This window comes from Artemia sp. Qi Xiang Cuo, chromosome 6, assembly GCF_049724085.1.
Source record: "Artemia sp. Qi Xiang Cuo chromosome 6, ASM4972408v1, whole genome shotgun sequence".
NCBI lineage: Eukaryota > Metazoa > Arthropoda > Branchiopoda > Anostraca > Artemiidae > Artemia > Artemia sp. Qi Xiang Cuo.
In genome coordinates, this window is record NC_142799.1 from 31,458,195 (window position 1) to 31,483,279 (window position 25,085).

Sequence of the window (25,085 nt, forward strand, 5' to 3'; positions counted from 1 at the left end):
TTTCTTTTGCCAACCCAAAACGGCTTAAAATAAAACTGTCATAAGAACAAGTAAATCATCTCTTGTCGGTCACAAGAAAGACTTCAAAGCCGCAAGTGAAGTCAAAGAAGAAAAGCTATTAATCTAATTAGATTTAATTTCTTATTGGCTACTAGTTTGGTTTTTTGTTTCTGTAGTGTGCACAAACTTCAAGTAAAGAGCAGCCCGTGCCAATAGTAATTGACAATAAAAAGATAAATTTTGATAGCTTTACATACATCAAAAGAATTGGGTTTTAATAGTGATTAATTTAAAAAGAACTATTTCCACAAAAAAAAGTTTTCCAAACAAAAGTAAAGAATTCCATTAAACTAAAAATGAACAAAAATGGGATCAAATAATCTACCAAGCATACAACTACCACAAATTAGTATCAATAAATAAATGAAACCCAAAACAGACAGCAATTTAAATAAATAACAGAGTAAAACTAAAAAAAGCAGAAATTAATATAAGTAGGGTTCTAAACACCTATGTTTTCTAAAAGCAAGAATAGAATTTTAACTTTACTGAAAAAATTATTTCAAATGTTTTCATTTTTATAACTTTAAGAAATCAAAATTAACTAAGATTTTAAGGAATATACATTAAGAAATAATTTCTAAGGATGTCATCACGCATCGATTTCCTTGACATCGAACTTCTTTTTCTATACAAGGTAAAAAAAAAGAAATTATATTGGTTTTCCAAAATTAAAATTCCTTCTGTGACTTCTCCTATTTTGAAGTTTTGATTCTGCAATTTGTCTATGTAAAATACCCGAGCTTCGAAGCTAAACTTCTAAACTAAACTTCAAAAATGATAAATTTTGATTACTGAGGACTTAACATTATCTCTTCGGCAACCAATTTAGAATTTCCTTATTGCTCAAAATTGTTTTGAGTAAATAATACCGGAAATCCTGATTGCGAAAAATTAGCTCCAATCCAATCAGAATATTTATATTAAACTGACAATGCAAATTTTTTCGGTAAATTCATTTCAATTTTCCAGCAAAGTACAAATTATATTCTGGCTTTTAGAAAGAATAGGAGTTTAGAACCCTATTCGTATTAATTTCTGCTCGTTTTGAGTTTGACTCAGTTATTTCTTTTAATTTCTGTTTAGTTTGGGTCTCATTTATTTGTTGATACTGATTTGTGGTAGTTGTATACTTGGTAGATTATTTGATTCTATTTCTGTTCATTTTTGGTTTAATTGAGCTCATTATTTTTATTCAAAAAACTTATTTTGTGGAAAAAGTGTTTTTTAATTAATTTCTGTTTGTTTTGTATTGACCTAGTCGTTTTCAGGGGAAAAGACTGAACCTCTTCTAAAGTTAAACAACCATCGCTTCCATAAAAACTTTAAATACCCCCTGGACATAACTTACAACCCTCGCCCCAAATCTCTGGGGCTTGTTTCAATACCAAAAGCCTTTTTATATGATATTTACACCATTTTGAATAGAATAGCCATCTCAAAATTTCAATTAGATGCATTTCGGGACAATACGACGTGTTTGGGGGGGGGAGCTGCCCTCCAATCACGTTGACTCTTAAAAAGATCCGTAGAGCATCTCATTACCAATCCAATGAGCCCCCTCCGAGGTTTATATGATCATGCTTTCTAAAATGCCCTTATATGCCCCCAGGGTATAACTTACAACCCTTACCGTGAGGGCTGGGAGTATTTGTTATCCTCAAAGACATAATTTCCAAACCTTTAAATTACGTTGAAGAAAATGGCTACCTCAAAATTTTTATTGGAAGTGTTTGGGTAATGATGGGCACGGGGGGACATTAGCCCTCTGATCACTTTCTACTGGTAAAAAGGCACTAGTCCTTTCAATTTCCAATCGAATGAGCCCTTTCTGAAGCTTCTACGACGAAACTTTCTATAAAAACCTTATATGCCCGAATGGCATAACTTAGGACCCTTGTCCTGAGGGCTATGGGGGAGGGCTGTCTTCCTCAAAGACGCAATTTCCAGACCTTTCAATTACGTTGAACAAAATGACCATATTTTTGGGGAAACGATGGGCGTGGGAGGATTCTCCCTCCGATTACTTTCGACTATTAAAAAGGGCATTAGCCCTCTTAATTTCCAATTGAATGGGCCCTTTTGAAGTTTTTACAGCAACGCTTTCTATAAAAAAAAAAAAAACTTGTATGCCCCAGGCCATAACTTACAATCTTAGCCCTGAGGACTGTGGGGGGGGGCTGCCATACTCAAAGACATAATTTCCAGACCCTTCAACTATGTTCAACAAAATAGCTATATCCAAATGTTGATCGGAAGTGTTTCGGAAAATGATGGGCGTGGGGGACATTTGCCCTCCGATCGGTTTTGACTATTAATAAGGGCACTAGCCCTCTCAAATCCTAATTGTATGAGCCATTTTTGAAGGTTTACGACAATGCTTTCTATAAAACCTTATATGCCCCCGGAGTATAACTTACAACCTTTGCCCTGGGGACTGTGGGAGGTTTGTCATCCTGAAAGACATACCGGACTTTTTAACTACGTTAAAAAAAAAGACTACCTCTAAAATTTTGATTGAATGTGTTCGGGGAAATGGTGGGCGTGAGAGGGGCGTTAGTTGTTCTCAAGTTCCTTTCAACTATTTAAAAGGGTACTAGCCCTTTCAATTTCCAATCGAATAAGCCCTTTTGAAAGTTTCTCCGACAACACTTTCTATAAAAACCTTATATACCCCAAGGGTATAAGTTACAACCCTTGCCCTGGAGTTGAAGGGGAGGGGGGGTCATCCTCAAAAACCTAATTTCTAAAACTTTAAACTACCTTGGACAAAATAGCTATTTCAAAATCTTGATTAGACGTGTTTGGAAAAATGGTGGGCGTTAGAGGTGGGTTATTTGGCCTTCAATCACATTTGACTATTGAAATTTGCACTAGCCCTTTCAATTTCCAATAGAATTAGCCCTTTTTGAAGTTTCTACGACAACACTTTCTACAAGGCCCTTATATGCCCCCAGGGCATAACTTACAACCCTTGCCCTGAGGGGTGTGGAGGGTTTGTCATCTTCAAAGATATGATTTCCAGAACTTTCAACTACTTTAAACAAAATGGCTGGCTCAAAAGTTTGATTGGATGTGTTTGGGGAAATGGTGGGCGTGAGAGGGGGTTAGTTGCCCTCCAATCCCTTTCGAGTACTAAAAAGGCACTGGACCTTTCAGTTTCCAATCGAATGAGCCCTTTTTGAAGTTTCTACAATAACCTTTTCTATGAAAACCTTATCTGCCCCCAGGGCATAATTTTCAACCCTTACCCTGAGGGCCTTGGGGGATGTCATCCTCAAAGACCTAAATTCCAGAACTTTCAACTACATTGAACAAAATGTCTATCCCAAAATTTTGATTGGATGTGTTTGGGTAAATGGTGGGCATGAGAGGGGGGGGTAGTTGCCCTCCAATCACTTTCGACTATTTAAAAGGCACTGGCCCTTTCAGTTTCCAATCGAATGAGCCCTTTTTGAAGTTTTTACGACAAGACTTTCTATAAAAACCTTATATGCTCACAGTGCATAACTTACAACCCTTGCCCTGAGGGTTGTGGGGGGGGGGGTTATCATCCTAAAATACAAAATTTAAAAAAATTTAAAATAAGTTTAAAAAAATTGATAACTCAATTTTGATTGGATGTGTTTGGAGAAATGGTGGGCATGAGAGAGGAGTTAGTTGCCCTCCAATCCCTTTCTACTATTAAAAAAGGCACTAGCCCTTTCAATTTCGAATCGAATGAGCCCTTTTTGAAGTTTCTACGACAACGTTTTCTATGAAAAACTCATATGCCCCCAGGACATAACTTACAACCTTACCCTGAGGGCCATGGGGGGTGTCTTCCTCAAAGACCTAATTTCCAGAAATTTCAACTAAGTTGAAAAAAATTGTTATATAAATTTTGATTGGATGTGTTTGGAGAAATTGTGGGCATGAGAGAGGAGTTAGTTGTCCTTAATCACTTTCTACTATTAAAAAGGGCACTAGCCCGTTCAATTTCCAATCGAAAGAGCCCGTTTTGAAGTTTCTACGACAGCCTTTTCTATGAAAACCTTATATGCCCCCAGGGCATAACTTACAACCCTTACCCTGAGGGCCATGGGGGTGTCATCCTCAAATACCTAATTTCCTGAACTTTCAACTACGTTGAACAAAATAACTATCTCAAAATTTTGATTGGAAGTGTTTGGGGAAATTGTAGTCGTGAGAGGGGGGCTAGCTGCCCTCCGATCACTTTCGACTATTATAAAGGACACTATCCCTTTCAATTTCCAATTGAATGAGCCCTTGTTGAAGTTTTTAAGACAAGACTTTCTATAAAAACCTTATATGCTCACAGTGCATAACTTACAACCCTTGCCCTGAGGGTTGTGGGGGGGGGGGTTGTCAACCTCAAAGACATAATTTAAAAAAATTTAAAATAAGTTTAAAAAAATTGATACCTAAATTTTGATTGGATGTGTTTGGAGAAATGGTGGGCATGAGAGAGGAGTTAGTTGCCCTCCAATCCCTTTCTACTATTAAAAAAGGCACTAGCCCTTTCAATTTCGAATCGAATGAGCCCTTTTTGAAGTTTCTACGACAACGTTTTCTATGAAAAACTCATATGCCCCCAGGACATAACTTACAACCTTACCCTGAGGGCCATGGGGGGTGTCTTCCTCAAAGACCTAATTTCCAGAAATTTCAACTAAGTTGAAAAAAATTGTTATATAAATTTTGATTGGATGTGTTTGGAGAAATTGTGGGCATGAGAGAGGAGTTAGTTGCCCTTAATCACTTTCTACTATTAAAAAGGGCACTAGCCCGTTCAATTTCCAATCGAAAGAGCCCGTTTTGAAGTTTCTACGACAGCCTTTTCTATGAAAACCTTATATGCCCCCAGGGCATAACTTACAACCCTTACCCTGAGGGCCATGGGGGTGTCATCCTCAAATACCTAATTTCCTGAACTTTCAACTACGTTGAACAAAATAACTATCTCAAAATTTTGATTGGAAGTGTTTGGGGAAATTGTAGTCGTGAGAGGGGGGCTAGCTGCCCTCCGATCACTTTCGACTATTATAAAGGACACCATCCCTTTCAATTTCCAATTGAATGAGCCCTTGTTGAAGTTTCTACGATAACGCTATTTGTAAAACCTTATATGCCCCCGGGGCATAATTTACAACCCTTGCTCTGAGGGGAAGAGCACTTGCCCTTAGAAAGAGCACTAGCCCTTTCAATTTTCAATCAAATGAGTGCTTTTTGAAGTTTCTACGACAGCGCTTTCTATAAAGAACCTTACGTGCCCCCAGGGGATAATTTATAACCCTTTCCCTAAGGGCTCTGAGGGGGTTTTCATGCTCAAAGACCTAATTTCCAGTATTTTCAACTAGGTTGAACAAAATAGATATCTCAAAATTTTGATTACATGTGTTTAGCGAAAATTGTGGCCTTTAGAGGAGGGTTAGTTGCCCTCCAATAGCTTTCAATTATTAAAAAGGGCACTAGCCCTTTCAATTTCCAATCGAATGTGCCTTTTTTTAATTTTTTACGACAACGCTTTCTATAAGAACCTAATATGCCCTCAGGGTTTAACTTACAACCTTTGCCCTGGGGGCTCTCGGGGTTATTATCCTCAAACACCTAATTTCCATTACTTTCAACCACGTTGAAAAAAATGGCTATCTCAAAATTTTGATTAGATGTATTTGGGGAAATGGTGGTCGTGGAAAGGGTGGTAGTTGCCTTCCAATCACTTTTGGCTATTAAAAAAAGGCACAATCCCTTCAAGTTCCAATCAAATGAGCCCTTTCCGAAGTTTCTACGACAACTCTGTCGATACGAAGGGCTCTATTCCAAAAGAAACCAAAAAACAAAACAAAAATAATACGTTTTGGCAACATCGTTGTTCACTAAAGCAACGCTATTACGCGGCCTATGATTGAAACTATGGTAGGTTAGTTAAGTTTAACGAAGGTTTTTCAAAAGAAATGGGTTTTAATGGTGATTAAAACATGTTAGCTTCGTTAAGTTTAACGAAGGTTTAAACTTAAGATGGTGGGAATTTAAGATAAATCATAGGCGACGCTATAGCGTTGCCCATAGTAAAGACAATACGGCTCCAACGTTTTATTATTTATTTATTCATTTTTCCCAGAAACACTTCACATGGAACAGTGATCATATAAACTTTAGATTGGGCTCAATCGATTGCAAATCGGAAGTTCTAGTGTCCTTTTAAGAGTCAAAAGTGATCGGAGGGCAGATAGCCCCCCCCCAAACCCTTTTTTCCATATGTATCCGATAAAATTTTGAACTAGCCATTTTGTTCAAAATAGTTCAAAAATCAGATAACAAAAACTCCGGGTTCGACACAACCCCCAGGGCCCAGGGGTAGGAGTTGTAAGTTATGCTTTGGGGTATATATAGTTCTTATGGAAGGAATGCTATTATAAACTTCAGAGGGGGCTCATTTGATTAGAAATCGGAAGTTCTAGCTCACTTTTTAAGAATTAAAAGAGACATATATTTCAAAAAATATATATATATTTCAATTATCAATTATCTGAAATAAAAATATTTCAATTATCAGATAACAAAACCCCGGGGTCGGCACAAACCCCCAGAGCGCGCGGGCAAGTGTTTTAAGTTATGCCTGGGGTCGGGGCTTATAAGGTTTTAATGGAAGAAGTGGTCATATAAGCCTCGGAGAGGACTTGAATGATTAGAAATTGAAAATTCTAATTCCCTTTCTAAGAGTCAAAAGTGGTCCGATGGCAACTAGCCCCCCCCCACCCACCCTATTTTCCCCAAATGCGTCCGACCGAATTTTTATGTTGCTCTTTGATCCTAAATTTACTAAAGACCATATAACAAAAACTCCAGGGATAACACAGCCCCCAGAAACTGGGGGCAAGTGTTGCAAATTATATAACTGGGGCATATAAGATTTCTATGAAATGGATGGTCATATAAGCTTTGGAGAGGGCTCATTAGATTGCAAATTTGTATTTCTAGTGCTCTTTTCAAGAGTCAAAAGTAAATTGGAGGGCAACTAGTCCCCCCCCAAGGCCCTTTTTTCCCAAATTTATCTGATCAAAGTTTTGAGATAGGTATTTATTTCCAAATAGTTTAAAGATCAAATAACAAAAACTCAGGGGTCGACACAGCCCCTACAGCCCAGTGTTATGCCCTGGGGGTTGATGAGGTTTTATGTAAGGGGTGGTCTTATGAACATCAGAGGTGGCTCATTTGGTTGGAAATTAAATGTTCTAGTTACCTTTTCATGAGTTATCAAAAGTGTTGGGCGGGCATACACCCCCCCCCCCCAAAAAAAAAAAAACCTCTTTTCCCCAAATGCATCCGACCAAAATACTGAGATAGCCATTTTGTTCGAAACAGTCCAAAAATCAGATGACAAAAACTTCATGGTCAACATAACCCCTCCTGAAGCCCAGGGGAAGGGTTATAACTTATACCCCGGAGGCATATAAGGTTTTTATGGAAGAGGTGGTCGTATAAACTTCTTGTTTGTAGGGATTTTTATTTGTTTCAAGCTTGATTTGCGTATTCAGCTTAAGTTTCACTCGTTTTAAGATTTATTTATTCATTTATATTAGTTTTTTTTTAGGTTCATCCATTTTAATTAACAAAAAAAATACTAAATGTGACAACAAGTCGCACTAAAGCAAGATTATGCTTGAAAAAGCGACCGGTTGGATATCATGCATGCCAATTCAACACACCAAATAAAATGAAAAAAAGGGATAACAATAATAATAATTAGTACCTATTGTATGTTTGTTTGCTACGATTGTTTATTTAATTTTTGTTCGTTTTCGGTTTCATTTTTATTTCAATAGCAAAATATTTTTGTTCGATTTAAGCTTGATTTGCATATTCAATTTAAGCTTTACTCAATTTAATATCTATTTATCCATTTATATTAGTACCTGTTGTATGTTTTTACGCTATAATTGTTTATTTAATTTCTGTTCGCTTTCGGTTTTATTTATTCTCCAATAGTAATTTCTGGTCGTTTTGAGTTTGAGTTACTGTAGGTTTCAATTTATTTTCATCTCAAGTTTAATATGGCTTTTACTCTTCTTTGAAAAACTTCTTTTTCGGAAAGTTTTTTTTTATCTAATTTGAAATAAGGAGGAAACAACCTTAGGAAGCGTAAAGGGTGATCTGATGAAAACCAAAACATTAAATTCAGAATAACTGAGAACCCTTGAGCAAAGGTTTCAAGCCCTTAACCGCAAAAATACGAAGACTGAAGTTGGTTAAGTTTATAGTTCAAAGATTTTCAGAGGCAATAGACATATGAAAGGCTTGGTAAATAAAAGGCAAGAAAATGGCAATAGCTAATTAAAACTGGTAAAATTTTAAACACTCTGACTTCATGGCAATGAACAAAAAGTAAAGAGTGATCCTTGTCAATGGAAATGAAAACTCTAAAAACATAAGTGAAAAAAATTAAACAAATACAAAGAAGCTTCTTTGGATAGTGCTAGAAAATGTTCAAAATCTGGCAGTCTGTTGTATTTTGATAGTTTTTAGTAAAGCATAATCCAAGCTTTGGCTTACAGACTAGCAAGCTTGGGTTGGTATCCCGCCTCCTATCTAAGGTAGTTGTTATTTTTTTAGCTTTATCGGCACTCTCAGTTCTTATCTGATAAGCTTTTTTTATGAGCCAATCATAGACTACATAATAATATGTTTAATTAATCAGCTATCCTCACGTGTGAGTCTGCTCTTTGTAATTTTTAAAGGATTTTTCGCCCTTTAAACCGTAAGGTTTTTGAAGTTATTAAAAGGGATTGTATTATTATTTTGGAGGAGGGGGTACTATTGCCTTTCACCCACCTCCATGCTGGCAAGCATGTTGAAGAAACATTTCATTCACAATCAATTAAAATATGAAAGATTTCTCCTATTCTTTGAATCCATACTTGGGCCCGAAAATCAACTTTACGAACCTTCAGCCTTTCTCCTTCGGAAACATCCCACTGCGTCCTCCTGTAAAGCTGGTTTACAACTGACAGAATAGGCAAACTAGTTTCAGATTAATCATTCCATTCAAATATAGCTACCAAATTACTAAATCTCGTCTCCAAATTTTCAACTATCATCTTATTGTTACTATACCCTCTGAAATAAAAGCAATTAGCAAACGCCATCTTTTTTGCGCTGCAGTAGGTGCTTAACATTTCCAGGATGATTGACCCACCCCTTCCCCTTGGTATGATTTTGGGTGCGAATACTGTCTTTAGTTCTTTGAATTTCGGCACTGTGTTCTACAAAATATCCTGTCTTATGGTCATTGTCTGGGCAATAACCAAATTCAGCAATAATAGGCTTCTATTCCTGTCTACTACTCTCGGCAGCACTCCAAAAAGGTTGTCGCCACAGCCTATTCATCAGGCTTGCAAACCCCAAGACATAGCTTATGATTAAATTTTTTGCCATATATTGTCCGTAGGTAAAGTTCTTTCCCAGCAATGGTCCCAGTAATGGGTTAAATTGCAAGGTGATGAAGAACACCATCGTGGGAGGATCCTCTATAGGAAGACAACAGCGGCACGGCTTAAGATCCAGATCTATGGACAACGGTCTCTGCAAAGGGCTGCCTCGACCCTGCAAATGGGGGAACCTGCAACTGGGTACCTTGTGGTCAACTCTATTTCCACTTGAGGAGTGGCGCCCCTCGAGAAAATTATAGCCTAGTAAACGACACAGCATTCGCACGGGATTCTAATTAATGAACAATTCTTCAGTTTTATATTCATTTAGTTTCATTCATCTTTATTAAACAACAAAATACATAACTTACATAACATTCCTTCCAGGATAGCACAATGCTTGTCTAGGGGAGGATATTAACTAATATTAGTTAAAAACAAATAGAACCAAGAGAGGAGAGGAGACAGAAACAGAAGAGAGAGGAGAAAAGTAAAACAGTAAATAAATCAACCTATGGTTTCAACTTTAAAAATAAAAAATAAGAAGAGAGAGAAAGCAATAGGGAACACCAAAAAAGGGAAAATAAAAGTGGGGAGACAAAAAAAACTGGAGGAGGACAGCACTAAACACTTTTTCTGTAATGACCCTTGACTGCTCGCTTAAAGGATGTAAGATTGTTTGAATTCCGGATGTCTAAAGGAAGTGAATTCCAAGTGGTCGGTGCAAAAAATCTAATTAAAAAAGAAGCTCTTTTCGTAGAGAGCGCTTCTTGAACTATGTCACAAAAATGTCGCTTGTCGTAGGTGTGCAAATCTTGATTTAATGTAGACAAATTTTGAAATGAAGATGGAAGGAGGTTATTGAAATACTTGAAATAAAATTTGCAATCTGGAAATCTCGAGTCTTAGATACATCAAATATCTAAGTAAACTTTAAATGAAGACTGATGTCATCTCTGTGTTGTCTTGACGGGCGTCTTCAGGCTGAAAAACCTCTTCCTAGCTAATTTATCTACAATGGGTGCCTCCCCGTTGTAGAATAATATATGTAGCCATGAATATATAATGAGTTGGAGGTAATAGGCTTGAGATTGCCTGTGCTGGATTTCAACTCTTGTTGATAAAAGAGCATCACCAAGTGCTCAAAACCATGTTTTGACCAAGATGGGCCCAGGATTGCGCAAAGCCTCCATTCATGCTGGAGGTCCCAGAGACTTCTTGCTGTTCGGCTCTAAGCCGGCTTAAGAACTTTGGTGTAGACTTGAGAAGATATGTTATCCCAATCCTGCAATGGTATCTGGGATCATTGCTTTTCCTGAGACCAAAATAATTTCAATGATTTAAAGAACACGAAAATTGGAGCTTAGATTGTTACGACGTTAAAAAAAGAATATCGTACCGACATTTTGACTGACGAATTCAAACGATCCGAACTGGACTTATTAGGAGTTTCAGAAATTGATATCCCAGGGGTATGAAGCATGAAATTAGGTGATATAGAATTTGTTTACTCAGGCAGGAAGGATGGGGTACATAGACATGGAGTAGGGCTCATGATGAATAAGGAAGTTGCTAAGTCTTGTTTTGGCTGGGAAGGTATTAATAATAGAATACTAATTGCTCACTTTAGGACTAAAAAGTTCAGGGTATCAGTTATAGTTGTATATGCCCTGTGTAGAACCGACTGAGAGAGATACTAGTGACTCAGATGAATTTTACTTACAGTTACAGGAGCAATTAGACAGGGTCCCAGGTAGAAATATGATGTTTTTACTAGGAGATTTCAACGGCCAGGTCGGTAAAAATAGGGATAGATTGGTCTCCCAGCCTAGGTAAATCGGAGACTGGCACAATCAATACAAGATACTACGGTATATAGGAGTGCTGTTATTGATGTTAAAAGTAAAGATCACAATCTAGTAGTGTCAAGGGTTAATTTAAAGCTGAAGTTTCGGAAGGGTAACTACCTCCCGGGAAGTTATAATCTTGGTAGACTCCAGGATGAGAATTTGAGAGGAACTTTCCAGGAACAGTTGAATAATAAATTTGAGAGTTTAAAATTTGGCGATGTGGAAGAATGTTGGAATTATTTTAGAAAAATAATCTCTGCAGCTACTGAAGGTGTCTTAGGGAAGAAAGCTAGGACTGCACCTAAGAATACTAGTGAAAAAGCTTATGTTTAATAGGAAGGAGAAGGGACTTGTACAAGAATTACCTTAGTGATAGATCATATGAAAACAAAAGGAATGTAAAGAAAGTGGAGAAAGCATTAAAATATGAACTAAGGATCTGAAAGATGCAGCTAGACGGCATAATAGTAAAATATTGTACTGGCATCTTAATAACGAGAGGGAGTAGTCAATCCGGACTTGCCCCAGTTAAAGATAGGAACGGGGCCATGTTTAGTAATAAGGAGATAACTAAAAAGAGATAGAGGGGACATTTTGAGAATTTGCTATAGTAAATTACAGTTACAGGGAAATATATAAAGAGAACTAAAAGAAATCGAATTTATTAACGTGAAGGAGTTTCTGTCTTGTGAAGAAGAATTAGTGACAGTACTGAAAGGATTAAAAAACAATAAGGGTCCAGGTGCTGATAGGGTGGTAAAGGAGTTTCTTAAATATGGTGGCTCTGAGGTTAGAATAAGTTACTGAAGATTAGGAATATGATTTTTTAAAAAGGGGAAATACCTAAAGATTTTAGGAAAACCTTACTTAAGCCACTTTATAAGAAAGGTGATAAAAGTGAGTGTGGTAATTATCGAGGCATTAGTCTGGTGTCTATAGGTAGCAAATTACTTAGTAATATGATACTTTTTAGACTGAGAGATGCCGTAGACAAAGTTTTAAGAGAAGAACAGTGCGGTTTTAGAATAGGTAGAGGATGTGTCGACCAAATTTTCACTCCTAGGTTAATAATTGAGAAGTGCCTGAGTTGCCAAACACCTTTGGTCCTTAGTTTTATATATTATGAGCAAGCGTTCAATTCTGTTGATAGAAGAGCTTTAGCAAAGGTTTTATCCTTGTATGGTATACAAGACAAATACATTAAAGTGATTTGCGCTATGTACAAGAATAATATTGCTGTGGTTAAGGGAGGAAAAGAGGTTAGCAACTGGTTTTGTATTAAATCAGGAGTTAAGCAAGGTTGTGTTCTATCCCACTTTATATGGATTATTTTCATATAATATATTCATTCAAATTATCTCCACTGTCTTACAAAAAGTTTTCCCTTTTGTTCTTCGTACTTTTGTTGTTTGTGATGGATTATTTTGATGGATTTTGTCTTAAGTAGCACAGGAAAGGCGATGGGAGACCACGGAATCAAACGGGGAGGAAAAAGTCTTCTGGACTTTGATTTTGCTGATGATTTAAGCATCCTTAATGAAAGTTTGAGCAAAATGAATGAACTTTTAGAGGTTTTGCGAGTTCAGGGTGCTAGAATAGGCTTGAAAATGAATGCTAAGAAGACTAAGTCACTAAGGCTAGGAATAAGTGAAGATGAAAAGGTGACGTTGGGTAACGAAAAGATTGATCAGGTGGGCAGCTTCACTTACCTTGGTAGTATTATTAGTAAAGACGGTGGGAGCAGTGATTTGTTAAAAGTAGAATACCCAAGGCTCAAGGTGTTTTTTTACAGTTAAAAAAAAGTTCGGAAGAATAGGAAGATAAGTCTGGAAACCAAGATCAGAATATTAGAAGCTGCAGTGATGACACTTTTCAAATATGGCTCTGAAGCATGGGCACTCCAAAAAGCGGATTAAGATTTGCTAGATGTTTTCCAGAGAAATTGCTTCCGGATTGCTCTGGGTACCCGGCTGACTGACCGTATTTCAAAGAATAGGCTGTACGAAAAATGTGGTTTAATACCGCTCTCTAGGGCTATAATGAAAGAAAGGTGGAGGTGGCTAGGGCTCGTTGTGCGGCTGAAGGATGACAGATTGTCGAAGGGTGTTCTGTTCGACCAACCGTCTAGGGCTAAACGGAAAGCAGGTCGTCCTCGTCTGGGATGGGAGGCTGTCATAAAGAAAGGTTTAAAGGAAATGGGAACTTCCTGGGAGGGTGTAAAAAGGGAGGCTTTGAATAGATTTGGATTGAGGAGGAGCATGCGTAGCTGTGTTGGCCTCAGGCGGCTTGGTGCCGTTGTGAGTTATTAGTAATAGTAGTAGTACTAAATTCATTGGAAAACAATCTAGCAAATTCTTCCTTGTTATTAGGGGCGCTCATGCTTCAGAACCATACTTGACCACTTTCTTCAACATAGATTCCAATATTCTAATATTGGTTCACTGACTAACTTATCTTCTTATTCTTCCAAACTTTTTCAACTGTGGAAAAACTCCCTGGGCCTTGACTGTTCTACATTTAACATCTTCACTGCACCCGCCATCTTTACTAATAATGTTATCTAGGTAACAGAATCTGTCTACTTGATCGATCTTCTCGTTACCCAGCATCACTTCTTCACCATCAGTTATTTTTAATCTTAATAACATAATCTCCTTAATATTAATTTTTAAACCTATTCTTGGACCCTGAACTAAAAAAAACTCTTAAAATTCATTCACTTTGCTAACATTTTCATCTTAAATGCTCAAATCATCAGCGTAATCTAAGTTTAGGAGACTTTTACTTCTCAATTTGATTCCGTGCTCTCCCTATTGCCTTTGCCGTAATCCCTAGGACAAAGTCCATCAAAATAATCCATATAAATGATGGTGAGAACGTAACCCTGTTTAACTCCTGATTTAATATGAAACCAGATATTTATCTCGTTTCCTACCGTTGCAATGTTAGTTTCGTACACACCACTAATCACTTTAATGAATCTATAATTAATACCCTCTAATCACCTATCTTATGGAGGAGTTTAATTAGAGTTTTCCTAAAATCGCTAGGTACTTCCCTTTTTATCAAAATCCCATTCACAATCTTTAGGAGCTTATCTCTAACCTCTCAACCATCATATTTAAAAGAAACTCATTTTCCATGTTATCAGCACATGAGGCATTATTATTTTTTAATTGTTTTAGTACTGATCCAACTTCTTCCTCTCAAATAAATCTTGCTTCACATCCAAAGTATCATAAATTTTTTCATCCTTTTCTATATCGTTTCCTGTAACTCTATCTCGGTTTAGCATAATCTCAAAATCTTCTGTCTATCTCTATTTAACTCTTTCCCTATCACTCATTATGGCCTTGTTGCTACCTCAAAGTGCGAAAAGTTCAGATTGACTATTCCCTTTTAATTTATTAACATGCTATTACAATATTTTACTAATATGCCGTCGGCTGCATCTTCCAGGCCTTCGGCCCTTTCTGTCCATGGCATCTTCAATGCTTCTTATTTACATATGATCTATCACTCAAATAGTTCTTTTACAATCCCCTTGAACGATATCATACATATATACAATATACATGAACCAAGAGGCAAAATATTTAATTATAATCACTGTCATTTGTATTGTAAGGTTGATGAATAGATTAGTGGTAACAATCTCCTCATGGTGCTCTTGAGAGTATTTGGCAAAAATAAAGGCCTATTACTGCTGATTTCAGACACTACCCAGTCAATGACCATGAGACAGGGTATTTTGTTGAATACGCTGCTGAGGATGGAAAGACTAAAGCTAGTAATTGCTGCAATTGGTTTTGATTTAAAATCGTCCAATCTGCTCTGAAAGCAGATGAAAAGCATCTGGCCAAGGATGTATCCAGGGTTTTTGTTCCAGGCGAGGGGGGGATAAAAAAATTTACAGAACGGATCAAAAATTTGTTTAAATGTATTTTCTTTACTTTTTTACGAGTCAGACAAAAATTTCAAGGGGCTCAGATTTGCCCCCCCCCCTAGATACGGTTTCAAACGTGACATTGTTTCTAGCTTTTTCCGCATTTTTTTTCTGGCCCGATTACCAAAAAACCGTTTGTTTATCCTTGCGTTCTAGCATGTTAGTTTTACCACACCCTTGCGTTGAGGCTAGCACGAACCTTCCAAGAAGTGCCTGTAATTTTTTTCTCTTTAATTTTTTTTTCTGTATAAGATACTCGAGAATGACTGCACTTTTTATATGACTGTATCGGTCTTTTTTAAGTACTACCTTTTCTACAAGTAAATTCAAAAATTTAGTTCTTTTGAGTATTGGTTTTATTAGTAACGTATCATTAAAATTAAAAAAACTAGACCTTCAAATGTAAGCAGAGAATTAAAATAGTAGGCCAAACTTGAAAGCAAGCACAAGATTGTAATAAAACATTAAATTTCCAGAGTCATCCACGGTTATGTCTTAAATGAAGAAATGTGGTAGTTTATCATCAAATTTTGGAATTTCACGAATGAAGTCCTTCCAAAATTTTCTCTAATCACGTTTTTAATTGCTAGGGAATTACAATTGATATTGCTAGTTATAATTTTCTGTTGAAAGTTTTTTTGTTGAAAAAGCTTGTTTAAACAATATTGTTGATAATATTTTTACGCCACAAATTTTAGACAGGTGAAAATAGGTCTTGGATGTTTGGAATTTCTTATTGTCACTCTCTTCTTTAAGGGTTACTGAATCACATTATATTTTTACTCGGAAGTATCTGTCTCGTAACCCATTATATAGCCTAGTGGAAATGTAAGGAATAGTCCCAGAATATTTAAAAGCTTGAAAAAGATTTAGTAAGAAAAGGACGACCCCTTCAGTTGTTGTTACATTCTAGAGAGAAAATGGTCTCCATGGTTATAGATGTGATATGAACTCTAGAAAGGTTTGCAGCATTGCCTGTTTCATCTTCTTTAATATATCAAAAAGTTCGTGGTAACGGACTGTAAGTAAGGAGCAACCCGGCTCAATAGTAACCGAAACTCTAAAATATGGAATTTTGATACCAATAGACACATCAAAAGAATTAGATTTTTAAGCTGATTTCAAATATTTAAGTTTCATCAAGTTTAGTTATACACATCAAAAGTTACGAGCTGAAAAAATCTTCCCTTATTTTTTAAAAAAGAAGGAAACACCCCTTAAAAGTGATAGAATCTTAACGAAAATCACATCATCAGATTCAGCGTATCAGAAAACCCTTATATAGAGATTTCAAGCTCCTATCTGCAAAAATGTGGAATTTTGTTTTGCCTGAAGAAAGATCACGGATGCGTGTTTATTTGTTTGTTTTTTTGTTTGTTTTTCCCAGGGGTGATCGTATCGACTCAGTAGTCCTAAAACATTGCGAGACGGCTCACTTGAATGGAAATTAAAAGTTCTAGTGCCCTTTTTAAGTGACCAAAAAATTGGAGGGCAAGTAGGCCCCCTCCCACGCAAATTTTTTTGAAAAATCACCCGATTTGAGATAGCCATTTTGTTCAGCATAGTCGAAACTCTAATAATTATGTCTTTGAGGATGAATTAATCCCAAACAGTCTTCAGTGCAAAGGCTGCAAGTTGTGAGCTTTGGCCATTGTTTACATATAGTATTGGTTATTTGGAAATATACAGAAGTATTTTTCATGCTGTAGATTTAAGGCCTGCATAAGTGTCGCACAGAATTACTATAACATACAATTTCTGTAATTGCTCTAGTTGGTCACTTAAAGATTATCGTTTTTGAATTTAGGACCCTATACAAGACAAGTATATTCTAAAATTAGCCAGATGTATTTGAGGTAAGTCATTCTCAGTTGTGATACTGAAGGCTCATACATTATGTGGATTTTAAGTGAGTCACAAACACTCGGAGAGGGAAACCTCAGAGATAACAGCTTGGTAAAATGAACAGGATAATCTTGCAATACTAGAAAATTAAAAGAAACACCCGAGAGGAGATAAACAGATAAGAGACTCAAAAGAGTATAAGAAGTATTCGGTCACGTTCTTTTTCAAGGAGCAGACATAAATTTGATGGTCCATGGAAAAATCAGCGTCCAAATAATTGGGTAATACAAGACGTAATATTAGACAAAATTTAACTATGCTCTACAATGGTGCTTTTAAGATAATTTACAATGCTACGACCTTTTCAGACTTTAAACTTATTCACTACCTTGTAAGCTGTTGTTAACATTCATTTCCTCTGAATGGCTGTGTTACGGCAAACTACTACACTGGTTTGCACAGATATGTTAATTTTAAAATCATTTTTACTTTTTTTAATGAATCAGGTAATATGTAGATAAAACTTGGACTTTATCTTTCTCTTAAATATTCGTTTCTATTTTTTGCATGACTGGTTTAATTCTGCATAGTTTGAAAGTTATTTTTTCAAAGTCCCTGGTGTTGAGCAGTCTTGACAACAGTACCTGATTCAGCGCTAAAAAAAAATATGTCTATAAAAACAAAATAAAACTTTTGACATTATTAGACGATTTTGACTCGGATGTTGAAATTTGGCAATTTTCCTGAATGTGAACCAAGTAATACTAAATATTTTAGTATCTCAAAAGCGTAAAAATTTAAAAGTATATTTACTAAAAACAAGTCGGAAGCCCACAAATAGAATAAAATATGCTAGAATTTTCCTAAAAACCAAAAAAATAATATCCAGAAAGTAGTAAAAACAAATTTGTTGAGTAAATTTTGGCCCTGCGGTAAAAGTAATACAAATTTGTAATTACCTATAAAAGCTATGGCTCATTCTATTGTCTTTTACCATTAAATCCCGCTCTAGGGTCTTGAAATCATGGCAAGACATCGTAATCACTAAGACTGTTAACAATCTTCGAAGCTTTTTGTATGCAACTAAGGATTATTAACATAAGAGCAAAATATATTAGAATTTAGTGGCGTCAAGGTATCCTTGGTATCACTACTACTGCATTGCTCCTGGAGTATCCCTAACAATTTCCAGCATTTGAACTTGAATCAATGTTAGCTTTGCGCATAATGAGAGAAAGCTAGTTATGACGGCCAGAGATGTTTGCCTTCTTATAAGAAGTGGTCAATTGTAAAAGCTGCATATATTACAATTAATAATATCCCAATAATTTCTAAACTTTTAGGAAAAATAAGAAATACTTTTAAATACAATTAGTTGGTAAAGATCCTAGCTCAAGCAGGACTGACCTTGGGTGAATAGGAGCTTTTGCCTTGGATAATTGAAAACAAAATTGTCAAGTTAGGAATTCATAGCATTAAATTTGATTATTTAGTAATGTTAATACCCTTCAATTATATTTGTAAAATTTCTCAGTTAAAAAATCGGACAATTTTAATATTTTCTCACTATATATTCTTAGGTAAAAATTTAACCAGAAAAAAATTCTGTCAAATAGTGCGCACGTTCATTTTAATAAATTGCCATGAATTTGGAAAGATCAAAACCTTTTTATACTTGTACGGTGACTAAGTTTATGGGTACAAAGGAAAATAAATATGACAAAAGCGAAGAATGAAAACATAACTCAGAAAAAGAAAAAAGAAGAAAGGGTTATTTTCAGCCAATGAATCAAACGAAAAGACAAAGCTGATATTTTTGTTATTTAAATTATTCTTTTGAAGAGTTCTCAGATTGCCCCCAATCAGTTTTGGCACTTAAAAAAGGTAATAAAACGTTGCATTTAATGTGTGCTTGAATGAGCTATTCAGAACAATCTACAAAAGCTCCTGAGAAAAAACCGTAATAATTTAAAGACACACTGATCTTTTTAAGTCGAAACTATTACATTTACTATGAAAAGAAGAAAGAAAAAAAGTATTGTAAGCTTTTTCAATTGTTAAGCTAACTAATCCGAAGAAAATTGGGCATAACAGGCGTGCAAATATTTTGTTCTTAACTAACTCTCCTTGTTCCTTGCTAGTAATTTTCTGAAAGGTCTGTACAACTCAAGGTGTACGACATTTTTAGAAAACTTTTAGAGTGGAATCAATGGGATTTTGAAAGCCTGAAGAAGAGTCCTTTTTGTGTAAAATACGAGCACCTTAAGGTTCATCCTCTACATATTTGAATATCACTTTTATATTTCAAACCGTTCGTGGTAACGAACTGTAAGTAAGGAGCGGCTTGGGCCAATAGTAACCGATACTCTAAGAAAAATAATTTTGATAACAAGAAATTATACATAAAAATAAATGGCTTTTGCTAAATCTTTACGTATAAAATCATCAAGTTTAATCTAACTCATTGAAAACTACGGGCCTGGGGAAAATTTGCGTGATTTTGAAAAAGACAAGAAAACTCCTAAAAAGACACGCCATTAGATTACGCGTGTTAAAGAACCTTAGTGTATAGGTTTCAATCTCCTATCTACAAAGACGTAAAATTTTGCGTTTTTTTTTCAAAAGAAACATCGTTTTATCCCAGGGATGATTGTATTGAAGCGATGGTTCTAGAAGATCGAGAGAGGGTTCATTTGAACGGAAATTAAACATTCTAGAGCCCTTTTAAAGTAACCAAAGGGAATGGGCCATGAGAATTGCCATTTTCAGTTATTTTTTGGCATAAAGCTACGATTCTGCCCCAATAAAAACACCATGTTGATATCAACTGAAATTCTGAGACAGCCAGTCGATTTAAGAGTGTCAAAAAACTGTATATGAACTTTCCAGTGGCAACGGAAGTAACGCCGCACGGTGGCGCATTCGTTCCTCAAAATTCACGAAGTCAATTCAAGTTAAATGGTGAATGTGGACATTTATCTTGATGCTTTATTTAGCTAAGTTGATTCACTTGATATATAATGAAATTATGGTTGGGACAGGGGTGGCGTTTTGGGGGGACAAGGAAGGCATTTCCTCCTCCCCAATTATTTGGAAAAAATATTATGCAGCCCATGCCTCTTGACTATCTTTATATGGACCTCCCTTGCCCTTCCCCCCCCCCCCCAATAAAAGTGCTCGAGATTCACCCTTACTTAGTGACGTGTAATTACTCATCAGCTATTAAGAAAGAGGGGTGGCAGGTCATTGTGGGGGTAGGGGAGGTGATGCCAAATATCTAAAAGAGCGTATTCAAATTTAGAAATTGTTGAATTCTCCAGAAAACTTGAGGTAAATATAGAAATGGAAAAGGCGAGGGAGGATAGGAATCAATTTTTCATCTCCCTTCATTTAGACTAAGCCTGAATAAGGTAAGTAGAAAGGGGAGTGCTACTCCCACGAGAACACCGTGCTGCCACCTACAACTTTTTTACATAATTTATTCAAGGATTATCGATCTGTTGTTGTTTGGCCACGTGTAATGACATGAGGGGTGATTTACATAATCACTCGAGGAATTATTGATTTATGACACTGGGGGAGGGGGGGGGGTGATTTACATAATCGCTAGGGGCAATGTGTTGATCTAGGACTCGAGGGGGAAGTGAATTTCCGAGAACTTGATTTACATAATCGGTGGGGAAATGTATTGATTTACGAAAGGGAATTAAGAAACAAACATGGCTTCTTTGTTGTTTGGCTAACCTAACCTGAGAACTTGATTTACATAATCGGTGGAGAAATGTATTGATTTACGAAAGGGGAATTAAGAAACAAACATGGCTTCTTTGTTGTTTGGCTAACCTAACATGAGAAATTTATTTACACAATCGGCGGGGAATTATTGATTCACGAAAGGAGAATTAAGAAAAATTATGGCTTCTTTTATCTGTAGGCTAACTTAACATGAGAAATTGATTTACATAATCGGCAGGGAATTATTGATTCACGAAAGGGGAATTAAGAAACATTGAGGCTTCTTTGATCTTTAGGCCTGGGGGATTTATTTGTTGTTGTTGTTTTGGCCAAGTGCATGCGAGGGGCGAATGTCAAGGTGTCCAGGAATAGGAAACAGTTAGATCACGTGTTTCCTTCTCAGCCAATCAGTGAGTCGGTTAAATCTCCTTTCTCAGTCATTCAGAGGCTTGCTTGCATTTGGTTTTCCCCGTTACAAAACAATTCACCCTTGAGATTTCGTATATAACGGACATGCATTGTGATTAAATTATCAGAAAGTATTGTGACACAGTTGAAAGAACAAGAATGAATATTATAGATGGGCTTGAAGCCTTGGCAGCCACAACTAGGAATTTGAGTACATTTTAATTTTTTATTTTCAAATAAAATTACTTTCCTTGGTCACTCTCCAGTCTCTTTCGGTTCGTCCCCCCTCCCCCAAAAACCTAACCACCAAGCAATCTTTGTACTCACTAGAAAACATAAAATATGTTCTTTTTACCACATAAACCTAACCAACATAAACCTAAAACTGTTTTTACAATGATAATTCTTCCAATAGAAATATTTCTATTTTTTCGATAAATTTATTCTTTCTGTAAGCATATCAAAAAGTGACATTCAACTTCTGTCTATCCCATAGCTATTAATATACCGTTTCCATTTAAGCCGCCGCCGCTTACTTGACTTAAAAACATTTTTCCGCAGTGATTTAAACAGGTGATACCCCACAATTGCACTTCCTGCTTGTTAATCCTTTACGTTAGTGACTTAACCAAAAGGTTTCAATGATAAAAAGGATTTGTTTCTCTTTTTCTCAAATTAAAACGGTTCTAAGCAAAAAGAGATTGCTGTTTATTAAGCTTGTGGATTCGTAACCTGTATTTTTGGAGGAGTGAAACGGGATTATTTCACAAAATAATTACTAACAATATATTTAGGACATTGCTGAAAGGAGGGGGGGGAGGACATGCCTCAATTCTATCGCCATTATTGTAAAATGAAAACAAATGTTTTCTTTGCATGAAAAGTAAGGGGCTGGGATGTCTATGAATAAGCTTTTTTAATTAATTAAAATAGCATTTGATTTCTGAGTTTAGTATATTTTTACTTTTTGCTTTACTGAAAATTATGGCGTAGGGGGGCTTTCTTAGTGATAAATGCTTTTCTAGACAAAATTATGGTTAGTGTGGGTGGGGATACTAATTCACCTTCTGTAAAAAAAAGGGGGAAATTATTTCGATACTAATTTTTTTCTCTTCTTTTAAGGCCAATTATGAAGAATACCCGCCACCTCCAACCAAGAGAGCGAGAGAGGACGAGGCAGCCCCCTTACAACGGAGGGAGATGGCTGGAGCATCCTAAACCGTATCCTCTGCGCAACCTTCTAGGCCTGTGGTCATAAGACATGCAGGTTCCACTCAAACCGCAAACCAATCTACCTAAGCCCGTGACATCGCCGGCCCATCCAATAGCAGGAAATTCAAAAGTGAATGGGCAGCTTCCTACATGAGGGCGAGTCCCTCTCCAGGTAAAGTCACTACCCCACCGACACAAGGTCCGCCGATGATACAGCATTCTTCGCCTGGGCCTTCGGGCAGTCATATACAGCCGGACTTTGTGAATGTGAGCATTTTTTCTTACCTATCTTATAGAAATATCTAAAAACAAAACTATTTTTCAACCTAATATAACCTCAGAGATATTAAAATACTAACCCACCGCCCCAACCATTGTTTTAATTTTCTCTGCTCCCCCCTCCCTGAGAGATATCTAAATATATTTTTTTTTTGTTTTTGCTTCTCAAACTGCTCTTTTTTTCATATTTTCTCTGTTCCCCCCACTCTAGATCATAAAATGTTGCTATCTCTCATAATAATATTTTTAACTAGTTTCTAGTCAATTACTGTTAGAGAGCCTTTTTCCCTTTTTTTTCAAAGCTGATTGGTTCCTACCTTTCTCTTCCATATTTTCGCTTTTCGCTTTTTTTCAACACTGTAAAATTATGTAATAGATTTTAAATGATGTTTTTCCTCACCACTCAATTTGAAGGCTGTGAGAATTTACCTCTAGTTATAGAAATATCTACCTATTTCTTCCAACTTTTTTAGGCCTTTTCTTTTCCCCATTTTCGAACACAGTAAACGTGTATCTCAGAGATATTAAAAGATTTTTTCTCCCCAAAGCAAATATAATGTTCTCCCTTTTGAATCATGTCAAGTGCATGCAGTCACACTGATAAATTAGATTAGTTAAGCCAAAAAAAGGCTCCATATTCTGGTCAAAGTATGGCTAGGTAATTTCTATTGCGATATAAACGAAAGGTCAATCTTGCCTTTATAATTTTCTTAAAAAACAACTGTCTATCGAACCGAGTTGTGTATTATGAAAGGATGTGGCTATCCATTTAAAATCATGTTTTTTTTCCCAAAGCATATAAAAATTATTAATACGAATATTTATTTGGAGGGATTGTTTGAACAAAATCAAAACCTACTATGTCATGTTTTAGATTGTAAATATCATATATTAAGGTGGGGAGCCGCGGAGCCCGGGAAGCGCTATGGTGCCCGGGAAGCACCGCGGGAAGCGCCACGGGAAGCGCCGCGGGAAAGCGCCACGATGGCTGGCTCAGAGGGGGAGCATTAAATACTGAAAATTGAGGCGAGTTGTTTGAACAAAATCAAATTTTGTTCTTCTATGTAAAGCGGCGTTTTAGATTTTAAATATCTTATATTAAGTTGGAAATTGGAACTTTCAGAATATCGATAGTTGTGGGGGAACAGTGAATTAACCAAATGCTACTATGTGCATACTGCTACTACTACTAAGCATGTTTTAAATAATAATAGATATTTTAAAAACAGTAGGGGTGATTCGAACACTTTGAAAATAAGCTATTTTTCATTTATAGGTTGGACCATTGGTCCCATACTCGTCGTCATCATTATCATCATCATCATCCTCATCAGTTGGAGAAGGAGAGGACGCCATTCAGGACATTGAAATACCGGCTATCAACGAATGACATGGTTTTATTAATTCTATTGAAATACCATCTAATATTGATGATTTTTTAAATGATTTTCTTTTTAAAGTAGATAATAGCACAGTTGAGCGGGGGGACTTGAGTCCAAACACCTTGCAAATTTTAGAGGATTTTACAAACGAATTAACTGGGAACCCTTCCCCCACTGATTACATGAACATAGTTCAAACAAATGAAATTGTTTCCCATGCCCCAAATGTTGAACAATGTGGGGGAGGGAGTGGTGAAGATATACAAGAGGGGGAGGGGGGTAATGTCCAATTTACAACATTTCCAGACTTTTAGCTGTCCAACTCAATTTTAAATGCAATAGTTGTCTACACTGCGACTTTTGGGGATCCATTTAATTCGCTTTTGTGTGGTAATTTTGTGTTTGACCCCGTAGAAATTGTGCATGACTATGTAGATAAAATTCGTGCACTGGTGGATAACCAAATTAAATAATGGGGTGGGGGAGGGATTCAATTAAGGTTTCTATTGTTTTAAAGGTATTCTATTTAAATGAGGGGAAAAGTGAAGTTTACCACCACTATATACACTCCGAGATTCGCGTGATTTATCCGAATTTAGAAAATTTTGAGGGTGTTTTTTGCAAGTGGATGGGTCAAAATATTGCGCATCTTGAGAACTTTAACGAAAATGGGAGCGGCTCTGTAGTTTTATATGTTGAAAATTTAAGTGTGAATATTTGTAAATTTAAGAAAGATTTTATTTTAAGCGGGGGGGACAGGGTCTGAGGGGTCAATAATTTTAAAATATAATCCAGATTTAGTAGGTTGTCGTGGTGTCCAGAAGATCTGTTTTGAAACAGGTCAAAAATATTTCAAGTATGCTTTCCTCATATCAGCATTTCAGCCTCTAGCAGATACCGCTACCAAGACGAATTTAGAAGATTGGGCTGTACATGG

At 36.3% G+C, this 25,085-nt stretch overlaps 1 protein-coding gene across 2 annotated transcripts in view; it reads right to left on the reverse strand.

Moving 5' to 3' along the window:
• The window catches only part of Hk (potassium voltage-gated channel subfamily A regulatory beta subunit hyperkinetic), a 193,292-nt gene that overhangs the window by 83,711 nt on the left and 84,496 nt on the right, over positions 1 to 25,085 (reverse strand). The window contains exon 1 of one of the 2 annotated variants that reach the window (XM_089090153.1): positions 18,092 to 18,261. The exons of the other annotated variant lie outside the window; for it this stretch is intronic. Within the exon in view, the coding sequence (XP_088946279.1) occupies positions 18,092 to 18,168 (77 nt within the window). The 5' untranslated portion in view covers positions 18,169 to 18,261. Of the gene's footprint in view, positions 1 to 18,091; positions 18,262 to 25,085 lie in introns of those variants that run through there. 2 annotated transcript variants of the gene reach the window in all.